Source organism: Acomys russatus, chromosome 21, assembly GCF_903995435.1.
Source record: "Acomys russatus chromosome 21, mAcoRus1.1, whole genome shotgun sequence".
Taxonomy (NCBI): Eukaryota; Metazoa; Chordata; class Mammalia; order Rodentia; family Muridae; genus Acomys; species Acomys russatus.
Genome location: NC_067157.1, coordinates 8,855,572 through 8,883,132, shown reverse-complemented (window position 1 = coordinate 8,883,132; position 27,561 = coordinate 8,855,572). Strand labels below are relative to the sequence as shown.

General features: G+C 48.3%; 1 protein-coding gene across 1 annotated transcript; it reads right to left on the bottom strand.

Annotated features, from left to right (window-relative positions):
• Window positions 1-4,645: 4,645 nt before the first annotated feature.
• On the bottom strand, window positions 4,646-26,350 carry Nr2e1 (nuclear receptor subfamily 2 group E member 1). Its single transcript, XM_051164225.1, has 9 exons — window positions 25,575-26,350; window positions 20,814-20,959; window positions 17,225-17,312; window positions 15,534-15,769; window positions 14,154-14,300; window positions 10,992-11,088; window positions 10,454-10,603; window positions 10,072-10,177; window positions 4,646-4,931 (listed from the first exon to the last, which is right to left on the bottom strand). The coding sequence occupies exons 1-9, from the start codon at window positions 25,597-25,599 to the stop codon at window positions 4,769-4,771; spliced, it is 1,158 nt and encodes a 385-aa protein (XP_051020182.1). The 5' UTR covers window positions 25,600-26,350; the 3' UTR covers window positions 4,646-4,768.
• Window positions 26,351-27,561: the final 1,211 nt, after the last annotated feature.

The window sequence follows — 27,561 nt, the reverse complement described above, 5'->3', positions numbered from 1 at the left end:
GTGTGAGTGAGTGAGAGAGAGAGAGGGAGAGAGAGAGAGAGGGAGAGGGAGGGAGGGAGGAGAGAATTTCAGAAGTGATTTTTTGAAGTGAGAACCTGTTCCAGGGTTGGTTGGTTTTGTTGCGGTGCTGTGGGCGGAGCCCAGCGACTTGTGGGCGTGTATTTTACACGGAGTGACACTCCAGCCCCAGATAGCTTGGCTTGCCTAACGAAACCTTAAGCTGTAGAGGACATCAGCTAAATTGCTTCTTCGTCTCCATGCGTCCACTCTCTCCCGACCTTCCAACCTTCCGTGTGACATGTGAAACTTTCTCGGGTTCACAGAAGTGGCTTCGCAACGCAGCTCTGACCATCAGGGTCGGGCCTACTTACCCGGAGCATCATATGGGAAGCATATTAATGATGAAGAACATATGCATTTTCGGTATTTTTTTCTAACAGCCTCTGAAGTGTTCATCAAGCCTTTGTCTGATTAAGCACTTTTAAATTCTGAGCAGTGAAATGGGGCCTCTCAGACCCTCTTGGCAGGAGTGCAAATTGATGCAACCCTTTGGGAGAGCCATTTGGCTGTTCCCATCGGAATTAAAAATGCATATGGTCTTTGACCCAGAAACACCACTGAAAGACTTCACCCTACAGAAATACCCCTACAAGGCCACAAAAAAGTATTTCTAGAAGTTCAGTTCTCTGCAGCGTAGTTTGGTGTAGTGAGAAGCTATCACTCACCAAAGAGGCAGCCAGGGAACCACCCGTAATGTGACATTCCCAGTATGCTTGCTATTTTATGTCAGCTTGACACAAGCTGCCATCGTCTGGGAAGAGGGAAACTCAACTTAGAAAACACCCCCACCAGATGGGCTGGGGGGCCTTTTCCTGATTGGTTACTGATGTGGGAGGGCCCAGTAACTATGGGAGGTGCCAGCGCTGGGCAGGTTGTCCTGGGTACCACACACGCATGGTTCCTTCATGGCCTCTGCTGCAGTTCCTGCCTTGACTTCCTTCTTCCCAAGTTGCTTTTGGTGATAGTGTCTTATCACAGCAATAGAAACCTAAGCCACCAAAGCAGCTACACTGGGATAAGATCCAACCAGGTGTGTAGCCACGGGACAGTCAGACACAAGGGGAAAGTAGATGGTTCCATTTTAATTAAAAAAAAAAAAAAAAAAAAAAAAAACTAGGCATGACAAGACAGGCCTATAACCCCAGCTTCGAGAAGGTGAGAAAGAACCAAAAATAAAATTAAAATAAAATTTAAAAAATTTTAAAGGTTGGACGGTGGTGGCACACACCTTTAATCCCAGCACTCAGGAGGCAGAGGCAGGCGGATCGCTGTGAGTTCGAGGCCAGCCTGGTCTACAAAAGCAAGTCCAGGACAGTCAAGGCTACACAGAGAAACCCTGTCTTGAAAAACCAATAAATAAATAAGTAAATAATAATAATAATAATTTTTAAAAGGTGAGTTAGGAGGAGGATTAGAAGTTTGAGGCTAGCCTAGGCTAGGTAGGAAGTCCTTCTTGAAAACAAAGAAACAGAGACGGAGGAAGGCAGTCATGGGGCATGTCTCTGGCTAATGGGTTCAAGTCATGGTATTCTAAATTTGTTTAGAAACCTTGAGCTATCAATGAAATAATTCAGAATCTTGAGCCATTGGCCAAAGCTAGACCTGTGGTCAATTCTAACCTCACGGGGAGGCGTTCCCTCCCAGGTGGAGTGAGGGGTGATTAATTGAACCGGAATGCTACCTGGTATAACTGGAACCTATTGTAACCTACTCAAGTGTTCTCAATGACGTTAACAGGGAGCACAATTCATGTGCCAAGCCACAGAACCTCGGTGTTCATTGGGATGCCTTGGTTTGCTGTTACAAATGAGACTCTGAACTCAGGCCATCGGCTTTTGCAAAAGTCCCCAACTGAAACAGCAGCAGCAGCAGCAGCAGCAGCAGAGGGCAGCGCCTGGAAGGGACAGCCTCGGGATGGGAAGAAACAGGTTCTTTTCCCATAGCTCAACCTGGGCTCTGCTCCCCTCCTGCCTCCACCTCCCCAGCGCCCAGATCATTCATGTGAGAAACCATTTCTGCAACGCCGGGAACCAAACTCGGGCCTTCATACATTCTAGGCTGAGCACACTATGAGCTGAGCCCAACCCTCTGTGCTTTCAGTGAATGGTGGCACATGCCTGCAAACCCTGTACTGGGGAGGCGGAGGCAGGAGGATTGTGACTTTCATGGCTCCACAGCAAAGCCTTGTGTCTCAAACAAACAACAACAACCCCAGCTCAAATCAAGCCCACAAAAGCGCAGTTTGCTCATTTGACAGGTGGGTTTTCAAAATTCGGGAAGGTGATTTTGTTTCAGACGTATCACTTACATCTGAGGACAGAGGTTGAACCTTTGATTTATTTGTGCTTTGGGAATTGTTACCCAGGAGCGACGGAGCAAAACTTGACTGATGTATAGATGAACAACCCCGGACTCATCACCCCAGGTCTGACCTCTGTCTACAAGGAGCTAGTATTTATATTGCTCATGCCTGCATGAAATACTCACTCTAACATTTAAATGGCGGCAAGGAGTATCTGGTCTGTAGGTTGCGAAACTATATAAGTGATACCAAGTCACATCAATTGCAATCAAATTCATTTTTCCATCCTCCAGAATCCTGATGTACCTCCCCCCCCCCCACCACTGAAACAGGGGTACCCTCCGACCCCACTGAAACATGGGACCTAGCCATTCTCTATCTACCACAGAATGTCTACTCTCTGTTGAAGGACATTTAAGTTGTGAAATATAAACAGAGTTGGAGGAATGTCCCTCCAAACTTAGTTTTGTTCTTGTATGGCCCTGGGTCTAGAACCCAGAGCCGTGTGTGCAACAGGCAAATCTTCTGCCACTGTGCTGCCCATTCAGATGGACTTCTGGTCTCTGTAGAGCCAGCAGACAGGCCATGGATGGTTGAACTTTTCATGTCTCCTATCTGCAAAGTCATTTCAGCCAAGAACTCTTGCTTGGCCTGCCATCCACAAGTCCATGCAGTTCACACCTGGGGTCCAGCAGAAGGGCCATACCCCCCCCAGCCTCCCCCCCCAGATGTCCTGGGGACAGCTCCTGTGGCTTTCTCCCCATTTTACTCAGTAGTATAGTAGTTGCAAGCTCCTGGTCAGAGAAGGAAGATTGCTCATTGGCCTTTTTCTTCCTCACACAGCAATTTTCCTAACAGATGCAATTACATCGGAGAGTCGTAGAGAATAGGAATCTTATGTTTTATTTCTTTATTCATCATTTTACAAGTGGGATTCACTGTTAAAAAAAAGAAAAAGAAAAAGAAATTGCCTTTGTAGCTCAGTTCTTTCTGTTCTGCGCCGGAGGACTCCAAGCTTTGGTTTTACATTAGCTGGGGCTGCCGCCACCTTGTAGCTAATGGGAAAGAGCAAACCAGGGAGGCGGGAAAGAAATCAGGCAGCATTTATTTAAATTCAATATATTTTTATTCTTTGTAAATACAATGAGTACAACCTTTTAACTTCACAAATCAGTTAATTCACTTTGTACAAGAGAAGTTTGACTCTCCATCCTATGCTAGTCCAAGTGCTGAATTTCCCCCTCTTGGTGCTAGTACCTAATAAATCAAAATGTGAAAAGTACAGCAGCTATTTAAAAATGTTTGTTTCTACATTTCCATAAGTATAGACTCATATCCAAGGAGCAGCCTAGAGTGTAGGACGATGGGTGTGGTGGGTGTTCGAGGCTTTATTAGAAACCAGAGTTTTCTGAAAGGTGTTCAAGAGTCCCAGGCTGTTAGCAATGGATTTTTCAGGAATCTGTTTAGCACGCATCTCCCTGAAGCTCTTGTGGCTTGCATCCTTGTTCATGTACCATCCGGTGTGACTCGCTGACCCTATTGCCTTTGGCTTCAGCACTGTGATGACGGGACAGCGATCAGCTTCACCCGGTCACCTGGCTCCACTTTATTTGGTTTTGCTGTTTGGACCCAACCTTCCCCGGACTGAGGTTCTTTCAGTAGAGCGCTTCTGGTTTGAGATGCTATCCAACTTGAAGTCTTGCTGAGAAGCTCCTTCTTGCCGTCAGTTCCTTTGACGAGGTTGCCTGGCCTGTGGTATTATATTAAGAAAAGAGAACGAAAACAAAAACCAAAAACCAGAAAGGGGTTGGGAGTAGGGAAGGAAATTACACAGCATAAGCTACGTTTCACTTACTCACTTGGTTCTGAAGGCCACTTAATGAAGTATTATGATAGAAGGAAAACTTTTGATAATGCTTTTGATTTAAAACCTAAACATTATTTTTAAGTAAAGGCTTCAACCCAACCGAGTCCTGAGGGGCGCAGTATTGATGTTACACAAAGCTAGCCTTGATCAACTGACTTTATGTGCTAAAAAGGAAAAGAAAGTATGACTTTCAGCTTTGAATAGTTCAGCTGGCTCTTCCAGGGCAGAGGCAGAATGGCTGGCTTGGCCTGTGGTGGTGACCCCAGTTCACCTGTTGTGCCACCTGTTGTGCCACCTGTTGTGCCACCTGTTGTGCCACCTGTTGTGCCACCTGACCTTTCCAGCTGTCCTGCTTCGAGGGGGAGCAGCAGGTCATAGCTGTTGTTTTGTGTCCACTGGCATTTTTTTTTTTTTTTTTCATGGAAGGCAACTCATTCCCAGGTTTCTTCCTTCCAGAAAGGTTTGTTAGTAGAGGCTGGTCCTGCCTGGCGGAAGTCCATCTGATACTGCCCCATCTTGAAACGTGGGCACTCGGGGGCTTAGATGTCGCTGGACTTGTACATATCTGAAAGCAGTCTCGTAATCGGCACGTTGCCGATGGTTTTTTTGAAAAACACTTCTTCTATGGTGGATGGGCTAATTGATCGTAAAGCTGGCAAAAGCAACAGGAGTTTCCCGAAGCGGCAGGGTTGAGTGGGATATCTGCAGTAAGAAGAAAACCATGAAAGCAACATCAGAGCCCCACACAAGCAGGGACTTACATCGTCCCAGGAGTAACTTCCTGACTTGGGCCTCTTCAGTGATATGTTGTCCCTGCAGTAGACGCCAGGACAGGCACCTCTGTCCCTGTTTCACTAGTACACTACTGGAATCCTCCAAAACAGGATAACAAGAATAACATTGCCTAAATTACATGTGCTGTCTGTCTGTCTGTCTGTCTGTCTGTCCTTCCACCCATGTCCCTCACCCCACCCCCACCCATCTACCCATCTACCCATCTATCTATCTATCTATCTACCCATCTATCTATCTATCTATCTATCTCAACATTAGCAAGGGGAATACATTTTTATTACTAGAAAAATCAACTTTAAGACCCCTGATGCTAATTTTAAACCAAATAATAAGCGTAATGTTATCATTGTAGGCAGTGACCACAGGGTTGACTATGAAGCTGGTGGCAGAATTCATATCTTTAAATGCTCAACTCTCTTGAACAGACTATTTCTTTCAAATAAAATGGCTTCTTTTTCTGAGCAATTCTTCACATTATTATTCAGGCATTATACTTTGTCACTCTCAGGAATAATTCCAACCTTATTACACTGCAAATTAAAGACCAAGCTCTGTTGGGTGGCAGTGCCACCCAACTTTCATGTCAATGAAATTGGCATATAATTAAAGATGTGAGAAATTGCTTAACAATTTCCTTACTTGATGTCCAACATACATTTGTACTCAGATATGCACGTCCAATTTCCCGAAATCTTTAGATGCTTGTGCCCCACCTCTCATACCCTCATGCTAGTCCAGCCAATGCCTTGGAGTTGGGTATCAATGCCGTCTATAAGAAAGCCGCCCTCCGCTAAGAAAAAACAAAAAACAAAAAACAAAAAAAAAAAAACAGCTAAAGCCAAGCTCTGGGAACACACGTGTGACTGAGCCATGTTCCACCTCAGCCCTAGGTGCCAGGAACTGAGAGGCATCAAATCCCTTCACAGCACCTTGCTAACTGTGTTTAGTGCCGAGTAGCTGCACTCTGCAGAGAGACAGTCTAGGAGAAGAACTTCCATGTGTGCCTCTTAGCTCTGCAAAGAAGAGCTCCCTTCAGCTGGGCATAGAGCTTATACGTTACTCTGACCCCTGTTTGCTCTCATATTATATATTATTACACTTTACACAAACTCACAGACAGGGCGTCATACCACACTTAATTAAGTGGTGTGGATATGATGACATTTATCTAGAGTTAAAAAAAAAAAAGTTAGATGTGGTGGCTCCTACCTATAATCCCAGGACTGGAGAAGCTGAGACAGGAGGATTGCCATGAGTCCAGTACTAGCCTGACTACATAGTCATAATGAATCCAGGCCAGCCTGGCTTGTGGAGTGAAACCTTCAAACAAAGAAACGACAACAGCCCCCACACACACAAAAAAAAGCCCAAACAAACAAAAATACCAACCAATTGCATTAATCAATAGAAAAGCAAAACACCTAAATTCCACCACTTTCTCTCTTTGCTGAGTGAGCTGCTAGACACGCCTTTAGCTTTTAGTCTCTCTTCAGCGGTTCTGTTTCCTTTCCCAGGATTGGACTCAGCGCTCTGCAGAGTTGAGGTGCCAGGGATGCCTATATGGTCTCTACTATGTCCGTGGCATCCACCCGACATGCTAACCCTTTCCCACGACAGGAAACTGCTGCAGGAAATAACACATTCTGGAAAGGATGGATTTGGGAGAGTCCAGAAAGCCAGACAAACAAACTGCCTTGTGCACGTGCTGGGAGGAACACAGAACCTTGTGTGTACAAGGCAAGCGAGTGCTCGGCCACTGAGCTGCACCCAAGCCCGAGAGTTAACTCCTCACTGTCCGAAAGTGGATTATCCACTCACCCACCCCACCTCTTTTATTCTCTAGTTGGAAAAGAGCTGGTCACTCAGTCAACAAGAATGGCGTATTATACGTGAAAACACAGCACCAACTAGATACAGTAACAGTGTGTGGGTGTGTCGGTGTGTCCGGCTGCTCAAGATTATTTTGTAGTGGGTTGAAGGACCACTCCACAAGATGAACTCACATGCCTGGTAGTGTTGCCTGGACTAAGAACCTGTGGCTGAGCAGGTCGTCCGCCTTTGGGAAGAGCCTAGTATTATGTTGCTAACTGGGCAGTTATCAAACTGCATTCTGTGTACCCATGGGTTAGCGCACTCCTCATCAGCGGCTTTTCCCGGGAGATGATGCTTGGTACAGAGACCCACATAACTGGTCCAACTGTAGACAACAAGAGGCTGTGATCGCTGAGCCACACATAGGGTATCTGTATCACAGCCCCCTCTCCACAGGGCTCAGGACTCATCTTAGAAGGGGGCTGGAATGAGTAAGAGGCAGAGGGGGCAGGAGACTGCTTTTGAAACAGGCTTTTCTAGACACACAGGCCTGTTGGACACATGAACTCACAGTGGCTGTGAACACAAGACCCGCCTAAGATCATGTCAGAGCCTCGTTAAGTCTCTCACCCCTAGATGAGGCTCTCTCTCGGCAGTTGATGGCTGCTGGGGGAGGGGGCAGCAGTTTACTGCAGGGATGCAGCCCCAGGTAGGTTGCCTAGGCTTCGGTGGATAGCCTAAGCACGTGCAGGCAATACAAACTGGACTCAGTGGTTAAAAAAAAAAAAAAGAGTTAGTGAAGTTGGGAGGTAGATGTGGAGTTTGAATCTGGGAGGATTTGGAGTAGATTTGAACTGCTCAAAGAATAAAGATGTATTTTTAATTTATTTTATAGACTATATAACCCCGACTTCATCCATTAACACGAATAATTTCTCTTTCAGTTCTAAATGTTTTGTGCCTATTCCAACTTCCTGATCTTCACTTCCACTATGGCATTGTGACCTGCCAGCTCCTAGCCAGCTCCTCATGTCCTGAAGGAATTGCGGACAGGACACTGCCAGATACGTAAGTTTGCACGTTAGCTTTTCAGTTCAAATTCAGATCTTGTCTTTCCAGACAGGAACACACTGAAGGAGTGTTCACTGGTTTGAAAGAGCAAAGACAAAAAAAAAAAAAAAAAAAAAAAAAAAAAAAAGAATAGTTATTTTGTCCCATGCCTGCCTCTCAACATTAAGTTAGAATTCCAGCTGACACGGTGAGCTAGGAATCACATGATAAAACAGGTGCCTTTCAGCCACAGACAGTTTCCTTATTGCAAACAGAGCAAGAGGCAGTGTCTCCAAAATACACTGTGGTCACCAGGGGTAGGATTCTCCAAGGCCACCCTAGTAGCAGCTCCTGGAGTCCTGGGAGACCTTGGGGTTCCCCCATCTCATCTCCAGTAACTCACATAACATGTCTGGTGACCCCAAACCCCAAGAGCTGCACCCACATTTCCCTACTGAAAACCCTCCACCATGCAAGGCCCCTCCCACGTGCCACTTCTTTCATTAGCCAACCTTTCTGGATAACCAGAACCTATTTCTCCTACTCCATACTCCCCTCCCCCACCCCCACTCCCGCCCCAGTGTGAATTGGAAGTGATGCGGCTGCCCACTTCACGCAGTGGGAGAGGGGCGGCCCCTTGTTTTTTCTGATGACTTCGGTCACCCACCTGGGCCTAGCAAAGACCTGGCTGAGCTAGTAACTGACCACGTTCTCGGCTTGCTGTTCTAAACATTCTCCCGGCCATGAGTGTCAGAGGCTCGTGGCAATACACAAGCCGGTTTCTAATGTGTACTGTTCCACCCTGTAGTTCTGCACTACAGGGTTATGTGCTTACAATTCATGCCCTGTAGTTCAATGTAGATTTTACATTTCCAGCAGTGACAGTTCGGAAAGGCGTGCATACAACGAGCTACCAAGCAATGTCATCTCAATGGCCTTTCCCAAATTCGGAACAGTTTTATTCACCCAACATCCAAAGGGTGATTTATGACGTAAGTGAGACAGTGCATACTAAGCCCCACTGGCTGAAAGTTGGGCTGTCCTTGGTCACCTCTGGTTTCCTGTGGGCTTATCTCATCAATCAACATAATGAAGATGTTTTGGAATATAAAAGAAGAAATGGGTTGGAATAAACTTTGGAAATAATAATCTAATCTGCTTCGTAAGACAGCCATGATCCTTTCCCTGGAGTTGCCCATGTGTTGAGTTGTGGATATAAGAAAAAGTTAAATGTGACTATGTAGCCATCGAGTCAACACATACACTTTGCATTGTTACAGAGATAAAAACAGAAAGAGAAAGGGGGGGGAGGGAGGGAGATCCTAGCACTTAAGAGGTTACTGCGGAGTCAGGATTTCTTTGACACCCCCCCCCTTAGGTGAGGGGGCCATTAATGATCTCTGCCCATATATTTATCTCTACCGAGGTCTCTATGGCTAGTGTAGACATGATGAAGGCAGACTTCCATGGGTCCCTCTTGATCCTGCTTAACTCCAGATCCACCCCACCCACAACATCGGAAGCCAAAGAGGTTCCGTTACTCTCTTAAAAGCCCGGCTCTTTGCTTCACAAAATAGAATCTGAATGAACACACTGGCACTGGGCTGGGAAAACTTAATATTGAGTTCCCACATTGGAGAGTTTCTACCAACATCCTACATCAGACAGAGGGCCCTTGATTCGACAGACGTAACATGGTGGGTGCTGGGACCCCAGATAGCTCAACAGACACCAACCACCAAAAGCAAGCAAGCAAGCAAACAAGCAAGAGGGGGAGGGGGGGAGAGTAAAATGGCCTTTGTAGAAGGCTCTGTGCCCCTTGAACTTGGGGTTGGCCTCTGAAGAAGAGCATCTGTCCCAGGATGATGTAATCTTTCAACCTAATGTTTCAGAACCTATTGCATTTGACTCTTCATGCGCAGACTCACGACCGTGCGCAGCTCTTTTTCATCTTTGATTGGTCAGCTCGTCCAGCCCACACACTCCCAATGCTCTTCACCTAATTCAATTTGCCCTTCTCACCCTCCCCTGCTAGAGACAGGTGAGGACATGGATTCTTGCTAAATTAACTGGCTGGCAACAGGATAATTAGCCACGATGTTTGAACTGGCTTCTTACTGCCTGCCTCAACATTCACAATGGAGGCAATTTTCTTAAGTGCATATTCACAGCAAATAGCGGTCACCTGGTATGAATGTAGCTGTTAAGAGTTAGCTGAGCCTCGTCTTGAAGAGCTGCAATGGCGGCAGCGTTCCGGAAACTTCTCAGCTCAGAGCCACTGTGTGTAGGAACTAGAAACGAAGATGAGGAAACTGTGAGAGACAACATAGGGAGTACGGTGGGAGCACAGGGCACTGGAAGTGGATGACCTCCTGCAGAGTCTCCGTGACTATGGAAGGCCAGGCCAACCTCAGAGTGTCAGTTCCAAGAAAATATCAAACACACACACATACACACACCGCCCGCCCCCGCAGCCTACTCCCCACTCTCCCCTGCCCCAACCCCCACCGCAGGTCAGTTTAGAACTAGGCAGAGAAGAGGAAGAGGTAGGGTCTGTGTCTGCTTACCAGCTTTGAAAGTGACAATGCATTTCAGACAGGCAAATTCCGTGGCGTCTAATCGGAGCTGCCTGAACCGAGCCACCACCTCCTGCAAAGCCTGTATTTCAGATATGATCTTGTTCAGCTTCTGGGAGTCTGTGTTGTCACTGTTCATGCCTAGAATTGAAATATGGGATAAATTGCTTTAATATGAAGGCATTTTCGTGTTTTAATATTGATTTTTGACAAAATCCTGCATATCAATATCTATTCAATTGTCACTCTGAGATATCTGATTCCATGTAAACTGGCTATATTGTATGAAAGTTAATATAAAATCTTCTCTTGGATGATAACAAACACAGTAATTTGCATTTAAATAACAATGCAAGCAGTCATGAATACAACAAAACAACATTATTTGCATTTAAATATAGATTTATAAATGACAGGTATACTCTATTGTTCAGCAGGAATTTGTTATTCTTTACATGTTGTTCTTTTTTCAGTAATGTATTTTTATGGTAATTTCTACAACAAAGTCATTAAATTGTGCAATTCTTACCAGATACAGCCAGTAGAGTGTTAGCATCAACCGGAATGGCCCATTGTGCTATTCCTAGAACAAACAGTTCTCTCCAAGCGTCTTCCAGAAGCATCAGCTGTCATACAATAGATGTACAATATAATATAGTGTGTAATTTATAAATTTATAAACAATTTCCATATGTAAATGTCCTTTAAAGTGTTTTAAATGCCTGCCTTGGAAATCTTTTTTCCCAAATAATCTAGTTTCCTTCTGTTTCCCACATTTTCTTTTCTGAAGTGGTGCTTATAGACACACACATGTGGTTCAGAGTCAGCAGGTCCAGTTTCTCAAAGTTCACTTCCCTCGGGAAGGGGTTAACCCTTCATGTCCTTGCTGCTGCCCCTATCTGGCCACCTGGACGCTTCTCTAGAGACCTAGGCTTCTCCATAAAACGGCACCAGAAGCGGAGCAGGTGGATTGCTCTGGGGTAAAACACTGAAGACTCCCATGCTTGTAGGTCAGGGTTCCCGTCTTTCTGGGGAGTTGAGGGGGCTGGGAGAGGGAGAGAAGGGGAGGGAGAAATCACTAATTCCCAAGAGGCATGAGGGGAAATCAGGGTGTAATTATGTTAATCGGGTGTTGCTGAGTTTACCTCGTCTCCCTGCCTGATTTTTCTGAGCCTCATAAGTGGACAGCATCAAGGTGCTTGCCATTTCCATCCTAATAAAAATGTGCTATTGAATATTTAAAATGAAAATCTGGTCCCTTTTCCAAATTAATATACTGAATTCTACTTCACTGTAGTTTGCTTATTGTTGAAGGGTTTCCAGCAAAAGGCTAAGTGGCAGACAGGAAGTGAATTTTATTTGGGTTAGAGTATACAAATTCTTATTTTCAGGGAAAAAAAGCCGATTTATACATACTCTTATGTACACATGCTTGCACACACACACACACACACACACACACACACACACACACACACACACACACACACACCGGGGTGTGTGTGAGAGTGGGAGATGGGGTCAAAAGATTAAAAGCAACCAGTAAATCTGGTCAAAGATAGGACCTACAACCTTCAAAACAATTCTCTATGTTAAAAGATCTGTCAAAAACCAGCCAGCGTTGGATGGTTTATATACAGAATTTACTTCTGAAGCCAAGCATCATGAAGGTTTGTGAATAAATTCGCTATTGGACCAAAACGCTTAATTTTTAAGGTGCCTTATTTTTTGTGTTATTGCAGTGAGTACAGGAAATTATTTTTAAATTAGAGGTAAACAGTAATTGTGGCCATATCTCACGCCGGGAGATCATGAGTGTTTGGCACATTGCTTATTGTCCTGAAAGAAGTACCCGGAAGGATGACCTTATGGTTAGTGAGGTAGGGGAAGAATTAAATCCTCTGCTTTTAGAACTACGTATTATGGCTACATGTGTGACTCAGTGGCAGAGCACTCGCTGAGCATATGCAAGGTCCAGGCTTGACCTCCACTGTCAAGAAAATAGAAAAAGCAAACAATTTCCTATTAGCCTTTTGGGGGAAGATATCAATAATTTTCTGCGAGTGGTCTTAACAGCCAGTAGTTGTGGTTACTCTGTATCTTTCTTCCCTGCTTAAAAAGATAGTTTATTTTTATTTTATGTGCATTGGTGTTTTGCCTACATGTACTTCTGTGTGAGGGTGCCAGATTCCTTGGGACTGGAGTTACAGGCAGTTGTGAGCTGCCTTGTGGGTGCCAGGAATTGAATCCAAGTCCTCTGAGTGAATAGGCAGTGCTCCTAACTTCTGAACTGTCTCCCCAACCCACCTCTCTTTCTCTTAAGATTAAAAATATATCGACAAGGACATATCTACCCATGGAATCATTAGTTAGAAATGTAATTATGGTCATGTGGTGGTAGCAAACATCTTTAATCCCAGCACTTGGGAGGTAGAGGCAGGTGGATCTCTGTGAGTTCAAGGCCAGGCCAGCCTACAGAGCAAGTTCCAGGACAACCAGGGCTACACAGAGAAACTGTCTCCAAAAACAAAACAAAACAAAAATGTAATTATAATATTTTTAATATTCCTAACAATAAAATAAAATGTGAGGTTTTTCAGCTGTACATAATTGTCTTACTTTTGAACATTATTTAAAACTAAAGAATTATATAAACTACATGGTGACAAAACAGGAACCCAAAACTATCCACAGCACAGTGGAGGGTAAAAAGTAGAAGATACAAAATCTCACGAATCAGTGCTCTTGCTGCCTTCTGATTCTCTCAGTTTGAGTGTGTGTAAGAAACCATCTTAGTATCCATAGTTGTCCTTGTAGCCCAGGCTAGCTCAAACTCAAGGTTCTCCTGTCTCAGCCTCCCGTGTATTGGGATTGCAGTTGTGTGTCCTCATGTCTGTCTCGTAACCATAGTATCCATAGTTGTCCTTGTAGCCCAGGCTAGCTCAAACTCAAAGTTCTCCTGTCTCCTGTATGTTGGGACTACAGTTGTGTGTCCTCATGTCTGGCTGGTCAGCAGTGTTAAAGAAAATTAAGTATATACAATGTACTTCTATATGTATTTTACGTAGAGCACATCAACCTACCCTGAAATAACATAATTACTTTTTTTTCCCCTGAGACAGAGTTTCTTTGTGTAGCCTTTCTCTGTCCTGAAACTCACTCTGTAGACCAGGCTGGCCTTGAAGTCAGAGATCCACCTGCTTCTGTCTCTGAGTGCTGGGATTAAAGGGGTGTGCCACTACTCCCAGCTTTGTTTTGTTGTTGTTGTTATTTGTGTATTTGTTTGTTTTTGTTTTTGTTTTTTGGAGATGGTGATTTTTTTTTTTTTTTTTTGGTTTGTTTTTGGTTTTTAAAGACAGGGTTTCTCTGTGTATCCCTGGCTGTCCTGGAACTTGCTCTGTACACCAGGTTGGCTTTGAATTCGCAGAGATCCTCCTGCCTCTGCCTCCCAATTGCTGGGATTAAAGATGTTTGCCACCACTGCCTGGTCATAATTACATTTTGATTAAAAACATTTTTATTTTTAGTCCATAGATACTTCGAACCTCTAGGATGATGTTGGTAATGATAAAAGGTTTCTTCATTGTTTGGAATGCATGGCTGCCCTGTTGGCTTATGCAGGTGACATCCAGCTTTGAAGGCTGAGTACCCTCGTTTCCTTCCCAACCCCTCAATGCCCTGTTGGTCGTACCTGGTCTTGCAAAGACAACGTGGAAAAGGCTGGCACACTCTTTGCCCACTTGATGCTCATAAAAAGAAGCCTGGCAGCTGATTCACACACGGACTCAGTGGCCACTTCATAGAGATACATTGGGGTTCCATTCACTTCATGGGGATACTGGGAGGAGGGAGAAAGAGAAACACCTGCAAGTGAGGGAGGCACAGCTTTGCGAGAATAGCTGATGTTTTGATGCACTGGTTAAGCAGAGGCTGGGGTGCTCTGCTCAAACATTCAGTTGCCTCCAAACATCTCTGTCTGCAGAATTTGAGAGATGACATCTACTCTACTTGGGAAGGCACATTTAAGTTTATTGGGGGCCTCTGTCTTCCAAAGGGATGTCTGGCTATTCTGTTCCCCCTTTTCTTGGGCTGACTCAAGTTCCAGGCCTGGCTCTCAATTTAGACAAGAACTCCTTGGATTTGTGTAAATAAAAATAGATGTAAAAAAAAGTATAAATTAATAGGCATACCAAACACAAATATGCATATGAGTATTTTTAGAAAGGATTAGTATATTATGGAAATATTTCAATTAGACATCTTAATCATTCACAGAGCATTCCCATTCATAACTGACAACATATTCATAACACTACTTTCCAGAGCTTATTATACACATCAAGGGTAAGAAAGCAGTATTAAATATTGCGCTTGTGTATGTGCCCAGGTGTTTGGCTTCCCTGCAGTGTGAGGCTGCAGCTGGCCTCCTCTGGGGGGAATCCTAGCTTCTTATCCTTCAACGTCAGCCTAAGTAGGACTCAACTGGAGGCTTGAAGCCTAGTCCCTAGGTGGCAGCCTTCCCAGATAAGGTCAGGTTGTGACTCTGCTGGTAGGACCAGTCCTGGGAGTGGTTTACAGAGTGGCTAAGGGCAATGGGAAAAACACTGCCCTTCTAAGCAGTGATTTCCACATTCTCCTCTCTTGTACTGAAATGGTCCAAGATTATAGATCCTGGGCATGTCGAGAGGCTCTTCCCCCCCAGGTGGAGACAACTTCTGTTCTAGTCAGTCCTGGCCTCTGGGAGCACCTAAGGCTGCACTTGGGATTACACAGCTCCACTTACCCAATATGGCGGATTTAGTGTGCCCTAAAGGCACAGGTTTCTGGCCTCCACCCCATGTCCCCGGCAAGGACTGTGCTTTTGTAGCCTCCCGGAGAGTGGTCTGCTGTGCATTAAAAACATCAGCATCTTCGGCTCAACGGACGAGCCTGTAGACTTAGAGCCCAGCATCTGGGAATCCCATCTTCCCCCCAACCCTCTTCTCCCGATTGCGTCTCAGCTTAGAAGTGAGCCTAGCTACTCTCCTTCCCTTTGCTTAAGAGTTTCTTTGGACCCTGTAAAGTTAATCACCTTGGGCGTGGGCTGCGCAAGGCTCACAAGGGTCTGCCGCTCCGGGGTGGCAGACACAGCGGCCAACTCCAGACCGTGCGGCTCCAGCTGCGTGACCGCTGTGAAGAAAGCAGGAGCTGGCAGCGCTGCGGAGGAGAAGTGCGCAGCTGCCCCGTTGTCTTCCTTGTGCCCACGGAAGTAGAGGGCCACCTGTTTGCGGATGGTGGACGTCCGAGGTCCCCGCTCGTGCTGCACGGCTACAGAGAAAAGACCAAACAGGTGGATACAGGCCTGGGGTTGTCACAGGCGCGGTGACACTTGGATGCTGCGGGCGGCCGCTCCTTCGTCACCTCTACCCCGCCCCCACCCTCACTCTCTGGGTTACCCAGGATGCAGAAGCGAAAGGAGCGAGAGGGCATGTGGTGCAGGGCGCTTGGGCACGCTTTCCTGACACAGTCGGGTAGCAGGGACCTGAGATGGACAAGAGTGGGAGAGGTGCTCAGTGGTCCTCTGCACCCTGAGATCTCAGGGAAACCGTGCACTTTCTGGATCTCCGAAATAACAAGGTGCCCTCGCTCCCACTACCAAGAAAGGGAACATCTCACAGAACCAGGTCTGCGGAGGAGGCCGTCTTCCTCCACCTCCAGGTGGCCTCCTAGGCACCAGGAAAAAGAGGACGAGAGCCCGAGGAACGCTGGGGGATGGGACGAGGGAGAGCCGAATGTGCCGGAGGAAGGCAAGGGAGATGTGACAATTACCACCAACAATTTAAACAAACAAATTAATTCAGGGTAATCTTCCGCCCGCGGAGCGTGACAACTTGTCAATACACAAGTTCAACAGGTTGGACGTTTCCTCTTGCTTCCTGAGCAGTGAGAGAGAGAGAGAGACGGGGCACACCAGACAAGCTTTGCGCATCAGGTGGCCCCCACCTCAAGGCTCACTGTACTGCGTCCCCAGACTCTCCTCCAACTTTGCCCAGGCTAGGGCAAAGACCCTTGCCAAGTCCAGACCCAAGGAGAGGCAAGAAGTACCACTTGGGCCGTTAGCTAAGCCCTGAACTTCTCGAAGATCCAGGTCTGCCTTGAGTTTGGGCCTCAGGGGAAGGTGGTGTGGACGGTACCCCTAGGGCTGTGTCATCTTTCCTCTTTATCTCCTTTTCCCTCTCTTCTGGGCCACAGAGAAAAGGCTCTTGAAAAACTAGGGCCAACTCAACGGCCATACTGAGTTTGCCAATGAGGATTTGAAACCTTGTGTTTTCCGAACATTGCGCGCGCGCGTGTGCGTGTGCGTGTGTGTGTGTGTGTGTGTGTGTAGAAAGTTCCAGAAAGATTTAAGTGATCGTGAGATCTTAGGGAGGCTAGTAAAGACTACAAGAAGAGGTGAGAAATGGGGTTAGGACCCTTAGCAGGAAATACGCAGCTGGGCATGGGATTCCTGCTCAAAGGCATTGCCTCAGAGAGTGTGGTTTGAGATGCAAGTTTCCCATGTGGGCATGGAACTTCTTCCTGGAATACAGTGAGGTCAGCTGGGGACTGCTGCAGAGTTCTGAGAGGCCACTACTGACAGCCTGTGGCCAATACCCAGCATCTGGAGAGGAGAGTTCTGTTGAGGAGTTGATTTACATGCATAGGAGTGCCATCTATTTTCTGTACATATAATTTACTTACTACTCAATCAACATTAGAAGAATAAAGGCATGTGCTGATTACCGTCTTTGTTCATGTTGACTTCCAAACACTTCTTCAGTCGACACGCCCTGCACTGGTTTCTGTGTGTCTTGTCTACCGGGCATCCTCCCTAAAACAAATTGCAGGCTGTCAGAGCCCCCCTCCCCACGGTCCTTAGGTGGGGACCAGAACATGGTCCAGGTTGTAAGGCCCAGCGTGGGGACACTGGCCAGCCATCAACTCTGGGCAGATGTCCGGACCTCTTGGGCACTAGCAGGGCCAGGTAACTAAAGGGCTGAGATTCCCAGGGTTGAGACCAGAAAACCAGTCCTCCACCTCAGGAAGTTGGACAAAGAGAAAGGGCTTTCCTGGTTTTCTAGATCTCCTCGGGAAGCCAAAAGTCATAGACCTGAGGAGCGGAGCTTAGATGACTTTTTTCAGGACCGAAGACAGCGACCTGGCCCTGAGCTTCACCCGAATGGAGCTTTGAGCCACCTTTCGCGACTTTCGTGTCTTGAGCGTCTCTTGCTTGTTGCGATCTTCTGAGTTAGCCCATTGAGCTGACAGATAAACCCCAACCACTTACTCTTCACGCCTCTATGTCCTTCCCTTTTGTAGCTAAACCATCCTTACACAACCACAAAGCGGAGACAACCCTGAGGTCCTAAGGATTGGCTTCAGCCTAGCTCCATGGAAACAGACATCCCTGGGCAGTGAGGTGGCAGCCGGGATGCTTAAAAGGGCAAAGCCTGTTGAGAGAGTGTAAGGGCAAAGCTGAAGGTTTGAGGAAAACCCAAGGAGATGTGGAGACACGGCCTGACAAGAGGATAATGGAGAGTGAGCGATTAGCAAGATGGTGAGGAGAAAAAAAAAATGACATGCTGCCTTACAAATACTTCTCTGACAGGGATGAGCCAACACATGTCTAACGTAATCTTGTGTGTGTGTGGGTGGGTGGGGGGGAAGGTATAAAAAGAAAATCTAGCTAGGCATGGTGGTACACAACTCTGATTCCAGCAATCAGGAGATTGAGATAGACAAGGGCAGCCAAGACTACAGAGTAAGATCTGGTCTCAAAAAAAAAAAAAAAAAAAAAAAAAAAAAAAAAAAAAAAAAAAAAAGCATTAACAGATAAGTTTTCCTTCTTCCCTTGAATGCAAGCCCTTGGGCTGTATCCCCAGATCATGGGTTTGGGAGACAGGATCTTCCTGGTTTATAGTTCAGGATGACCTGGAATTTACTGTGTAGTCTAGGCTGGCCTTAAATCTGTGGCTCTCCTCTTTCCCATGCCACCACAGCCAGCTCATGCTTCTTTTAGTGTTTGTCTGTGTTAGTGTCTTTTCTGAGGGGCATGTATATAGATACATGCTGTGTATACATTTTTGCCTTGAAGCACTTCAGAGGGAGCCCAGGGCTGCAGGCACTCCTGCACTGAGTGGCACCCCTGGACTTCCACTTAAGTATTTTACACACAGAAACAAAAAAGTTTATTTTGCCTAACAATTTTAAATATTCAAAAACACTGGAGTTGGACTGAGTATTTTCCTTCCCTGAAATATCCATGAGCAAAATCACACACAAGAATAATTCAGTCTTCTTCACTAATTACAAATGTGCTGACTTGGGCTGGGGATGTAATTCACAGCGCATTCCCAGCATGTGTACACACCCAACCCAAAGCAAAGCAAACTTGGTTAATTTGTTTAAAGTAAAGGTAGTCAGATGTCCATAATGACTTCTAAATGTTGTCAGTACTGTTAGTAAGAAAGTGAAATGGTATTTACTTAGTCTTAGAAGAAGAGAAGAGAGATTTGGATTTTTAATTCCTAGGAGAATTCATCAGAGTATCTTTGGTTCAATACAAAGAATTTTAAGTTACTTATTATTAAATGTAGTTGGACATCCAATCAGAGTAATATCTTCTCCAGTGGTTTGATAAGTGTGTAAATGTAAAATGTCTCAAGTGGGTTTTCAGTCACATCAACTGTATATAAGTAGGTGGAGCCCGCCCGTGAGAAGGAAGAAGGAGAGCCTCACGCCTTTATTCTTTTTACCAGAGAAAGGACACAGGCCTGATGGATTTGCTGTCAACCCTTTGCAAGCACCGTGAACTGATTGATATAAGTGTCTTTGAATTGATGATCAGCTCCTTCGAAGCACAACACCTCAGATTTCCCAATTCTGTCTGTTACATACAAATATAAGCTATAAAGCCTGGCATGATGACCCACATCTGAGACTGAAATAAGATCATGAGTTTCAAGCCAGCCTAGGCTGCTGACCAAGACTGTCCTCCTCCTCCTCCTCCTCCTCCTCCTCCTCCTCCTCCACCACCACCACCACCAACACCACCACCAACACCACCACCAACAACAACAGCAACAACAGTATTCTAAGTAGACACCTGTTCAAATCTGGCACTCTACAGAATCTCAAACCCATGGAGCTTCTGGGATGAGTCCCATGCGTTTATATAATATGATATTGGTGAGCTAGACTTTGAGAACCCCCCAAGGGAGGGAGTGAGAGGGCTGCAGAGGCCTAAACAACTTATCTAAATGCATATGTCTTCTTGTGCTGCCAATCAAAACCTATCAGGAATGGATAAGAGCTGAATGTTCCACCTGAACACAAACTCATGATAATTGACTAGTAGCAGATGGCTAGGTGAGTCGATGTGCACGCCACACATCAATTAGTGGGCAATGCTGACCATTTGGTTGTCAGAGAAGGACTCCTCCTGACTAAGGTGCTCTTGGGAATCTTCCCAGGAGGAAAGGTGAGGCCCCGCTGTGTAGAAGGTGAGTGAGGTATGGGACTGGAAGGCTGACCTCCTAGGTTGACATGAGCCACAGACCTGGGAATGGAGTGACAGGTGGTTGTTAGCTCTGGTTGAAAGCTATAGCCCTAATTGCTTTGTCTCTGTGAGGCACCTCTGCCTGTGAAGGACTGAAATACAGCTATCCACCAGGCTCATTCTGTAAGCAGAAATGGGAGGCGCCATGAAAACTTGATAGGATCCTAACTTTTATTTATTTATTTATTTACTTACTTACTTACTTATTTATTTTTAGAAGCCTTCTCTTCTTGCTCACTGTGCACTTTTCTGAGTCCTCACAGCTGCCTGCACCTAGAGTAGTCCTGCATCTTCAGAACCAAAGAGACACAGCATCTGGCAAGCTCCATGGCACTCAAGCAGCCTGCGTTCACTCTGGGGTCTTAGCTAAAGGTAGTGGCTGCCTTGGCTCAGGTGCCCAGCCACCATCTGAGACTGAGCTGCTGCTAAGAATGGACCTGTGGAGGGTAGACAGCCTGGTAGGCTGCTTGCTCGCTTCTGCTTGCTTACTGTACCTTAGATTCTGAAGTCCCTGAGTTCTCTGAGCAGGCTTTCTGCCTATATGTGGGCCTTAGTGTCAAAACGTGGCTGTGGAATTAAAAAAAAAAAAGTGTAGAAAAACCGTGGGAGTTCTGAGTCTCCTGTAAACTCATTTTGCCTCCCCTAACCTTCTCTGGCCTTTCCAGAGGCAAAGGTCCACCCAAAGTTGACAGGGAATCCAGAGGAAGCCTTGGCAGAAGCCTTGGCTGGGGACCGACGCAGAGGGGAGCAGGGCAGCTCAACCCTGGGGAGTACCTGGTTTCCAGACTTGCAGACATAAGTCCTGTTCCTTCGGATACTCCTTTTGAAGAACCCAGAACAGCCATCACAAGCGTAGACCCCGTAGTGCTTGCCAGAGCTGCGGTCCCCACATACTTTGCAGGGGATGTCTAAAATGCGGCCTGGAATCGCAGGAGAGACCGGGAAGTGGGGGGGTGGGGGGGGGAGAGGGGGGAAAGGGTGAGAGAGAAGCGGGGAGGAGGAGAAGGAGGAAAGGGGAGAGGGGGAGAGAGATACTAAGCAATCTGACCTCTGAGGGGATTAGCATCGGAGCTGCGGTAAAAGCAAATAATGAAGAGATTTTATAGCCAAACTTTTTTTTCCTTGAGCAAGTGTCAGCTTCCTACAATGAGCATTATTCATGCACCGCTACATGTATTTGGGTCTCCTCTAATCGCCGAGACCCATTTTGGAATAAAAGATTACAGCAGGCCCGGGCAGCAGCTCGGCCCGTCGGTGCCTTTCTGCTCCGCCAAAAGTTTGGCCGCCTCCCACCCTCAGCTTTTGCATTTAACAGGGGGAGAAAAGTTGTTAGCGAGCGGCGCAAGGAGACAAACTTGAAATGTAAAAGGGGAAAAGAAGAAAAACAAACACGGCTGGAACCCGGGATGGCAGCTGGAAGGCAATCGAGTTTTCTCAGAGCTGAGCCCGGCAGTTATTATTAGAGTTATTATTGTGATGCTAATACTCGGATTATTAATGATAATAAGGGTAGTGGTAATTGCCCAACTTTCTCTTCACCTATGGAAAAATGCTTAGTTTGAGAAATCATTTCTTCTAGGAAAAAAAAAAAAGTCGAGGGGGAGGGAAGTAGCCACCGGTCTAGGAGTGAGCGAACACAGCTAACCAATTTGTGGCCTTCCAGATGGGGTGGCCGAGGCAGTCTCACCTTTATCCCTCTCGGACTTTCCGCCTAAACACTGACCTCTTCCCTCCTGTCCTGGTGGTGTCTTCCTCTGCGTTTTTCTGCTCCTGGAGGGAGGGGGTTGTTTTTGTTTTTGAATGGCTCTAATTTTTTCCGGGATTGCTACCCCACACAGGAGAACTTTGCTTGGACTCTCCAAGCCTTGGAGAGACCTTAGCTCCCAGGAGGGGCATTAGGTAGAGGACTCTAAGAAAGGTGTGTGTGTGTGTGTGTGTGTGTGTGTGTGCTTTCTCTCAGGCCCAACAAGTACTCGAAGCAATTTACAGACTAAAAAAAAATTTCCGAAAACAAAGGGAATATTTGTAAAAAGTATTAACGTTATCACTTAAAACAGTTAATAACAATTAACACCTGTTCCCCCCCCCCCCCCCATCGCTACGGGTCAAAGACGTTCCAATCCCGGCCCAGGCGGTCTCGGGCCTCGTGGGAGCCCGATAGCTGCTCTTGGAGCGCCCAGATTAGGGGCCTGAGAGACGGCAGTGGGAAGCTCTGAGCCAGCGGAGCTGGGGAGGTGAGGGAGCTGTCTGCCGAGGCCCGGAGGCGAGGGAAGTAGGAACTTACTCCGGGATCCCGAGGCGCCTGAGCCGGCCCTGGCCTCCGCCTCAGGTGGAGGGGGGAGTGCGGGGGACCCGGCAGGGGGAGGTCGGGAAGGACCCAGCTCAGCCGGGGTAATTACAACCCCGCCGCAGCACCTGCCTATAGAGCCACCAGTGACCCGTCAAAAAGAGTAGCATGGGAATTCGGACTGCGACAAAGGCTGGCGGGGGAGGCGTTCGGCGTAGCGGCCACCGCTTCGGCGCCCCCTCTCCCGCAGGGCAAGAGCGGAGATTGTGTTGGGGGGAGGGAGGGGCTGGAGTGAACCAAGAGTGGGTCTTGTCCTTCACCCCCATGGGACTTGTCACTACTCCCCAGAACAACTCATGGTCGCGCCTGAACCCCGGCCACAAGCTCTGCTGCACAGCTCTTACACTCACTGTGGATTGCAAATGCGGATCTCATATCTTTCTACGTTTTCCTCCGCTCTCGGGTCTTCTGGGGCCCCTTTTAAGGCTCAGTAGCACTGTCGCCCCGGCTGCTCTTCTCTTCCCGGGAGCACTGCAGGCGATGCTAAAAGAGCCGGTAAGGGGAGCAGTGGTAGGCCCTCTTGCCCAGGATTTCCATCCAGACTGTAGGCTAAGGTCACGTATTTCTGGAGAAGCCGAGTGGAGCGAGAAGACCAGCCCGGGGTGGGTGACCTTTTTTTCTGGCTCATCGGTCAGGATGCCCGATTGTCACCACTTGGGCTTACTGATCGGTCTTGTTTAGGGACTGACCTCCCAGCCCAGGCTGAGGAGAGCCAGGGAGCTGGACTGGGGCGGGGCCCAGAAAGGAGGGAAACGAAAATTTCAGGGCACGGAGGGTCGACGCCTCAGACTCCGCCACCCAGCCACGTTAAGGTGACTTGGGGTCACAGACAAGCTGGTTGACTGCGGCAGAACTCCTCTCTTTTCGCAAGCCAAGCGGGCTCAGACGTGAGTCAAGCCTGAGTTTCCTGAGGCTGGAAGACGGTTCTTAACTTCCCTCCCCAGGGGGTCCCCTCGGGGCTTTTTGTGTGTCATAATTGCCTAAAGATATATGGCAGCTTCGATTACTGTAATTACCATCAGAGGCTGTTGAAAGAAGTTAGTCTGGGCTGCAGGGGTGACTGGCCAGGGTCTTGGTACCACCCAGGCGGGGATCCGGGTGACAACGCTCTGCTTTCCAGCCGAGCTAAGCCGCGCGAGTAAGAGGAAGTCCTCCCTGCCCCGCAGGGTCCAGACCTGCCCCACTACTCGCTGACCACCCCCCCCCCCCAACTGTCTGGCCTGCCGGGCCACAGATTTTCCGCTGGTCGCAGCCAGGGTCTGAAAACCTGGATAAAGCGGCACTTTTGGTAGAAACTGGCCGTCTCCCCCTGAGAGCAACTTCTACAGAGCCATTGCACCCTAAAAGGAGGCTCGAGGCTTCGAAGGCCAAACTCGGCCTTGGCAAGTTAGAAAACTCAAGTTTCCCCCCAGAAAGTGTGTTCACTTCATTAAGTGCCCATTCGGACTCCCAAACTCAGAGCCTAAGTTCACGGAGCCGGGGTGCAGAGCTGAAAGCTGAGCTTCGCGCTCACTCCTTCCCTCGCCTCTGAAGCGAACTTTTCAAGTTCTCTGGTAGCTTTCGACCTCTAAATGGGCAAAAAGACCTTTACTTTTCAGAGACAGGTTAGCTGTTCCGGGGTGAGCGTGCCAGGAGGCCTTCAACCTCGGTTTTTGCCATGGAGATTTGTAATGTAACGGAATGGCCTCCCCCATCTGTTTTTTCTTAAGACACTCAGGGGGATTTTTTTTTTTTTTTTTTTTAAGCCTGCACTACTTCTCAGAGATCCAGACTGCCAGGGCAAGGGCAGGCCTAGGCTAACGGGAACCGAGGTCCTGCACAAGGGTAAGCTGTGCACCGTGGCTGTGGTAAGAGCTCCTTCTTTCGGCCCTAGCTGTGAGCGCCCACCCCCCCCCCACCCAGAACACACACAGACACACAGACACACACACACACACACACACACACACACACACACACACACCACCTCGTTTTGTTGACGTTCACTTCACGCTAATTTTTAAATTCAGCACCCGAATCCGAACAAAAGCACAGAATAAAACCACAACCTACTTCTTATGAGGGAGGGAGGTGGAGGCGGGAAATTGCATCCATCCTAAGTGAGACTTCATTATCAGTCCTCAGAAGTACCCAAGACTCTCCGAACTTTCAAAGACTCGGGACGAAGAGGGCGAGTGAAGGGGGAGGGGGCAGGAAGGAACTCCCTCACAGAGAGCGCCAAAAAATGCTCTAAGAGAAAACAACGCCAGTGGCTGGAGAGCTGGAGGGTCTTGGGTACTTCGCACAGACCCTAGAACTCAGAGCCTCCTGCGTGTGGAAGGCGGGAACTGAAAGGCCCCGGGGAGATTGGAGCACGGAGTTGGCGCCTTCCACACCGCCTCAGGCCTACCCACTCTCAGGTTGGCAGATTCTGTGCTTGTAATATGCCCTAGGACATCCGAGCAGCTCTGCACTCCCGTCTGGCGAAGTCAGCAGAGGTCAGCTGCAGCAGGGCGTTCGACCTTAGGGGAAGTTGGAAGAAGGGACGAAGCGCTCGGAGGGAGCAGGCCGCGGACTCCTGCCAGTGCTGGACTCCCGCTCCGAACAGTCCTTGGGAGCAGGGATTTGGTTCTGCCTTTGCTAGAGTGGTTCGCCATACTTTACATTCCCCAGTTATGACCTACGCGGATTTAGGATTAAGGAAAATGTGACTTTTAAATGGTTTCTGCTTCCCAGTTTTGCAGGATTATTTGAAATAGCTAGAAACGGGGTGCAAAAGCATTCCATTCAAAATCCGCTTTGCAGAGTTGCCTTTGCGCGCTGGGGCTCGGAGTTTTGAGCGGCTGGGTTATTGTGCCGCCGCCTGGAGCTGCGGCCCAGTTCCCGCCCCCGTCTCACCCCTCCCGCCCTCAGCACCTGGCAGCTAAATAGAAACCACTCGCTGGACTGGTGGGCTGCAACCGGTCGCAACCTTTCTAATAACGCAGGAAGACCGGGAAAAAGCCAGCATCCAGAAGCAACAAAATTGCTTTCTCAGTTTCACGAAATGCTCCAACGCAACAGTCTGAGCAGAGCTAGGCCAACGGACACACACCGAGTCCCACTCTGAGGCTCCAATTCACAGAGCTCCCCATGGACCTCCCCGGCCTCCCAGCTTGCCCTCCCCAGGCCACACGTCGGGACCCCACGGCTGCCCCAGAGGTACCCACTTGTTGATCCGGCGGGCTTGCTCATGCTGGCGGTCCCGGGGCGCAGCGGTTGGTGGGCACTGCCGGATTCCCGGCCCACAGCGCCCACGTCGCCGCCGGGCGCCGCCGCTCTCCAGCCGCCCTCCAGCCTGCAAGGCTCCCGGGCGGGACAGGTGGCTATTGGTTGCGCTCTGCCCTGCTCTGCGGGCGCTCAGAATTCGTTCCACAGTGAAAATGCAAGCATCCTTAAGTTTCTTCCCGGCTCTAGCAAAAACTGCAGCCGCTGGGAACGTGGGGTGGTACGGACACAGTCTTGAACAGACAGATGGAGGGATGGACAGGCAGGCTGAAGAGGGAGGACAGCGCGAGAGGGGAAAATTGCAGGACGGAGATGGAGACACCGAGATGATCTTCCTACGGAGCAAAAGGGGCAAAATTCCTCTCTTTCCCCATGCCTGTTACTCAGTTTACAGTCTCTCCCTCCACATAGGCGTGCAGAGTAGGCAGATCTCTACAGACCGCTGATCTTCTACGGAAAGACAAAAATCACAGCCACGGTCTCAGAGGCAGAAGATCTCCTCTCTGCCGGAACCTGGGGCGCTGAGAGGGGAAACTAGACTGCTGGGAGATCTTCCAAGGGAAGACGTGGCCAGGTCCGAGTTTCCGGGGACTGCTGCGCGCACAGCGGCCAAGGGTCCCCGAAGTTCATTACCCTGTGACTTTGTGCCTGTCGCTGCGGGCCGGGTCTCTGGTAATATCTCCAGAAGCGCTCTGACAGGCAGGCAGCCGCGGGGAGGGGAATAGGGCGTCCCTGGCCCACTTAGCTTTTCCCCCAACTCCTGGCGGGGTCTGACGTCAGCCATGTGCTGGGAGGAGATGAGAAGAGGGAGGGGGTTAAATGCTAATGATATTAATGAACCTCCAAGCGGCTCCCAAAGAAAATGCAGGCGCTCTCGGAGCTGAAGAGTTAGTGTGTGAATACGGGAGTGCAGCTCCGTGCGTGCGTGATGGTGAGGACGGAGCCGCTTTTGTAATAAAAAAAAATTTTTTTTTAAATTTTTATATTTCACGGCAAGGGAGGAGGGGAAGGGTGACGGGGCTCTCTCAAAACGCTTTCCCCCTCTCTCCAGAGTGCCAGACAGATAGATTTCGTGGAAGAGAATTGGGTGGCTGTGTCTGTGTGTGATTGTGCGCGCCGGACATGGCCATGTGAGTTGGTTCATTGTTGATCTCACGTCCCTTCTGTTTGGTAAAACTTGGATCTGGCCCGAGGTGAGTAATTTATTCATTTCGCAACTATCTATGGAAAGCCAGAGCTGAGGACGCTGGTGCGTGGACTTGAGGATTGGGTTGGGGTCTGGCGATCCCTCAGCCTTGGTTTCGGCACGGATGTGGGGAAGTCTTCGCCAGCTTCTTGCAAGCAAAATTGGCCTACCCGGAGCTGGCGGAGTCTTCTCGCCTCCATTAAGTGCACTGGAGCGGCTGGAAGGCAAAGGCTTTCCTTCAGCGGTAGGTCCCCAGCGGTGTCGCCGGCTTCCTTGTACAGGCCAGGGGACTCTGGAGAGCTCCACCACCTTCTTCCCCACCCGGGTCGCCTATCCGAAATTCCAGAGCTCTCCGACACCCTTACCGTGGCGTAGCGCGGGGACAGCGCGCGCCAAGGGAGCGGTGATCTCCGAGCTCTAAGAGATTAATTCTATTTAAGCTCCCTCGGCAGCTTGAACTTGTCGAACAAGAGCTTGCCAGCCTCTCCTCGGGGCGTGGGCCCAGCTAGAGGTCAGAGGTCACACCTCTGGCACTCCAGAGGGAGTTGGGGGGAGGGGAGCTGTGGCCAGCGGTCCTCCTTGTCACCCGCCCACCCCCGACGCAGCTCTCTCTCTCTCTCTCTCTCTCTCTCTCTCTCTCTCTCTCTCTCTCTCTCTCTCTCTCTCTCTCTCTCTCTCTCTCTCTCTCTCTCTCTCTCTCTCCAGCCGCAGTGTGCTTGCAGTGCCTGCTGGCGTCCCCTGAG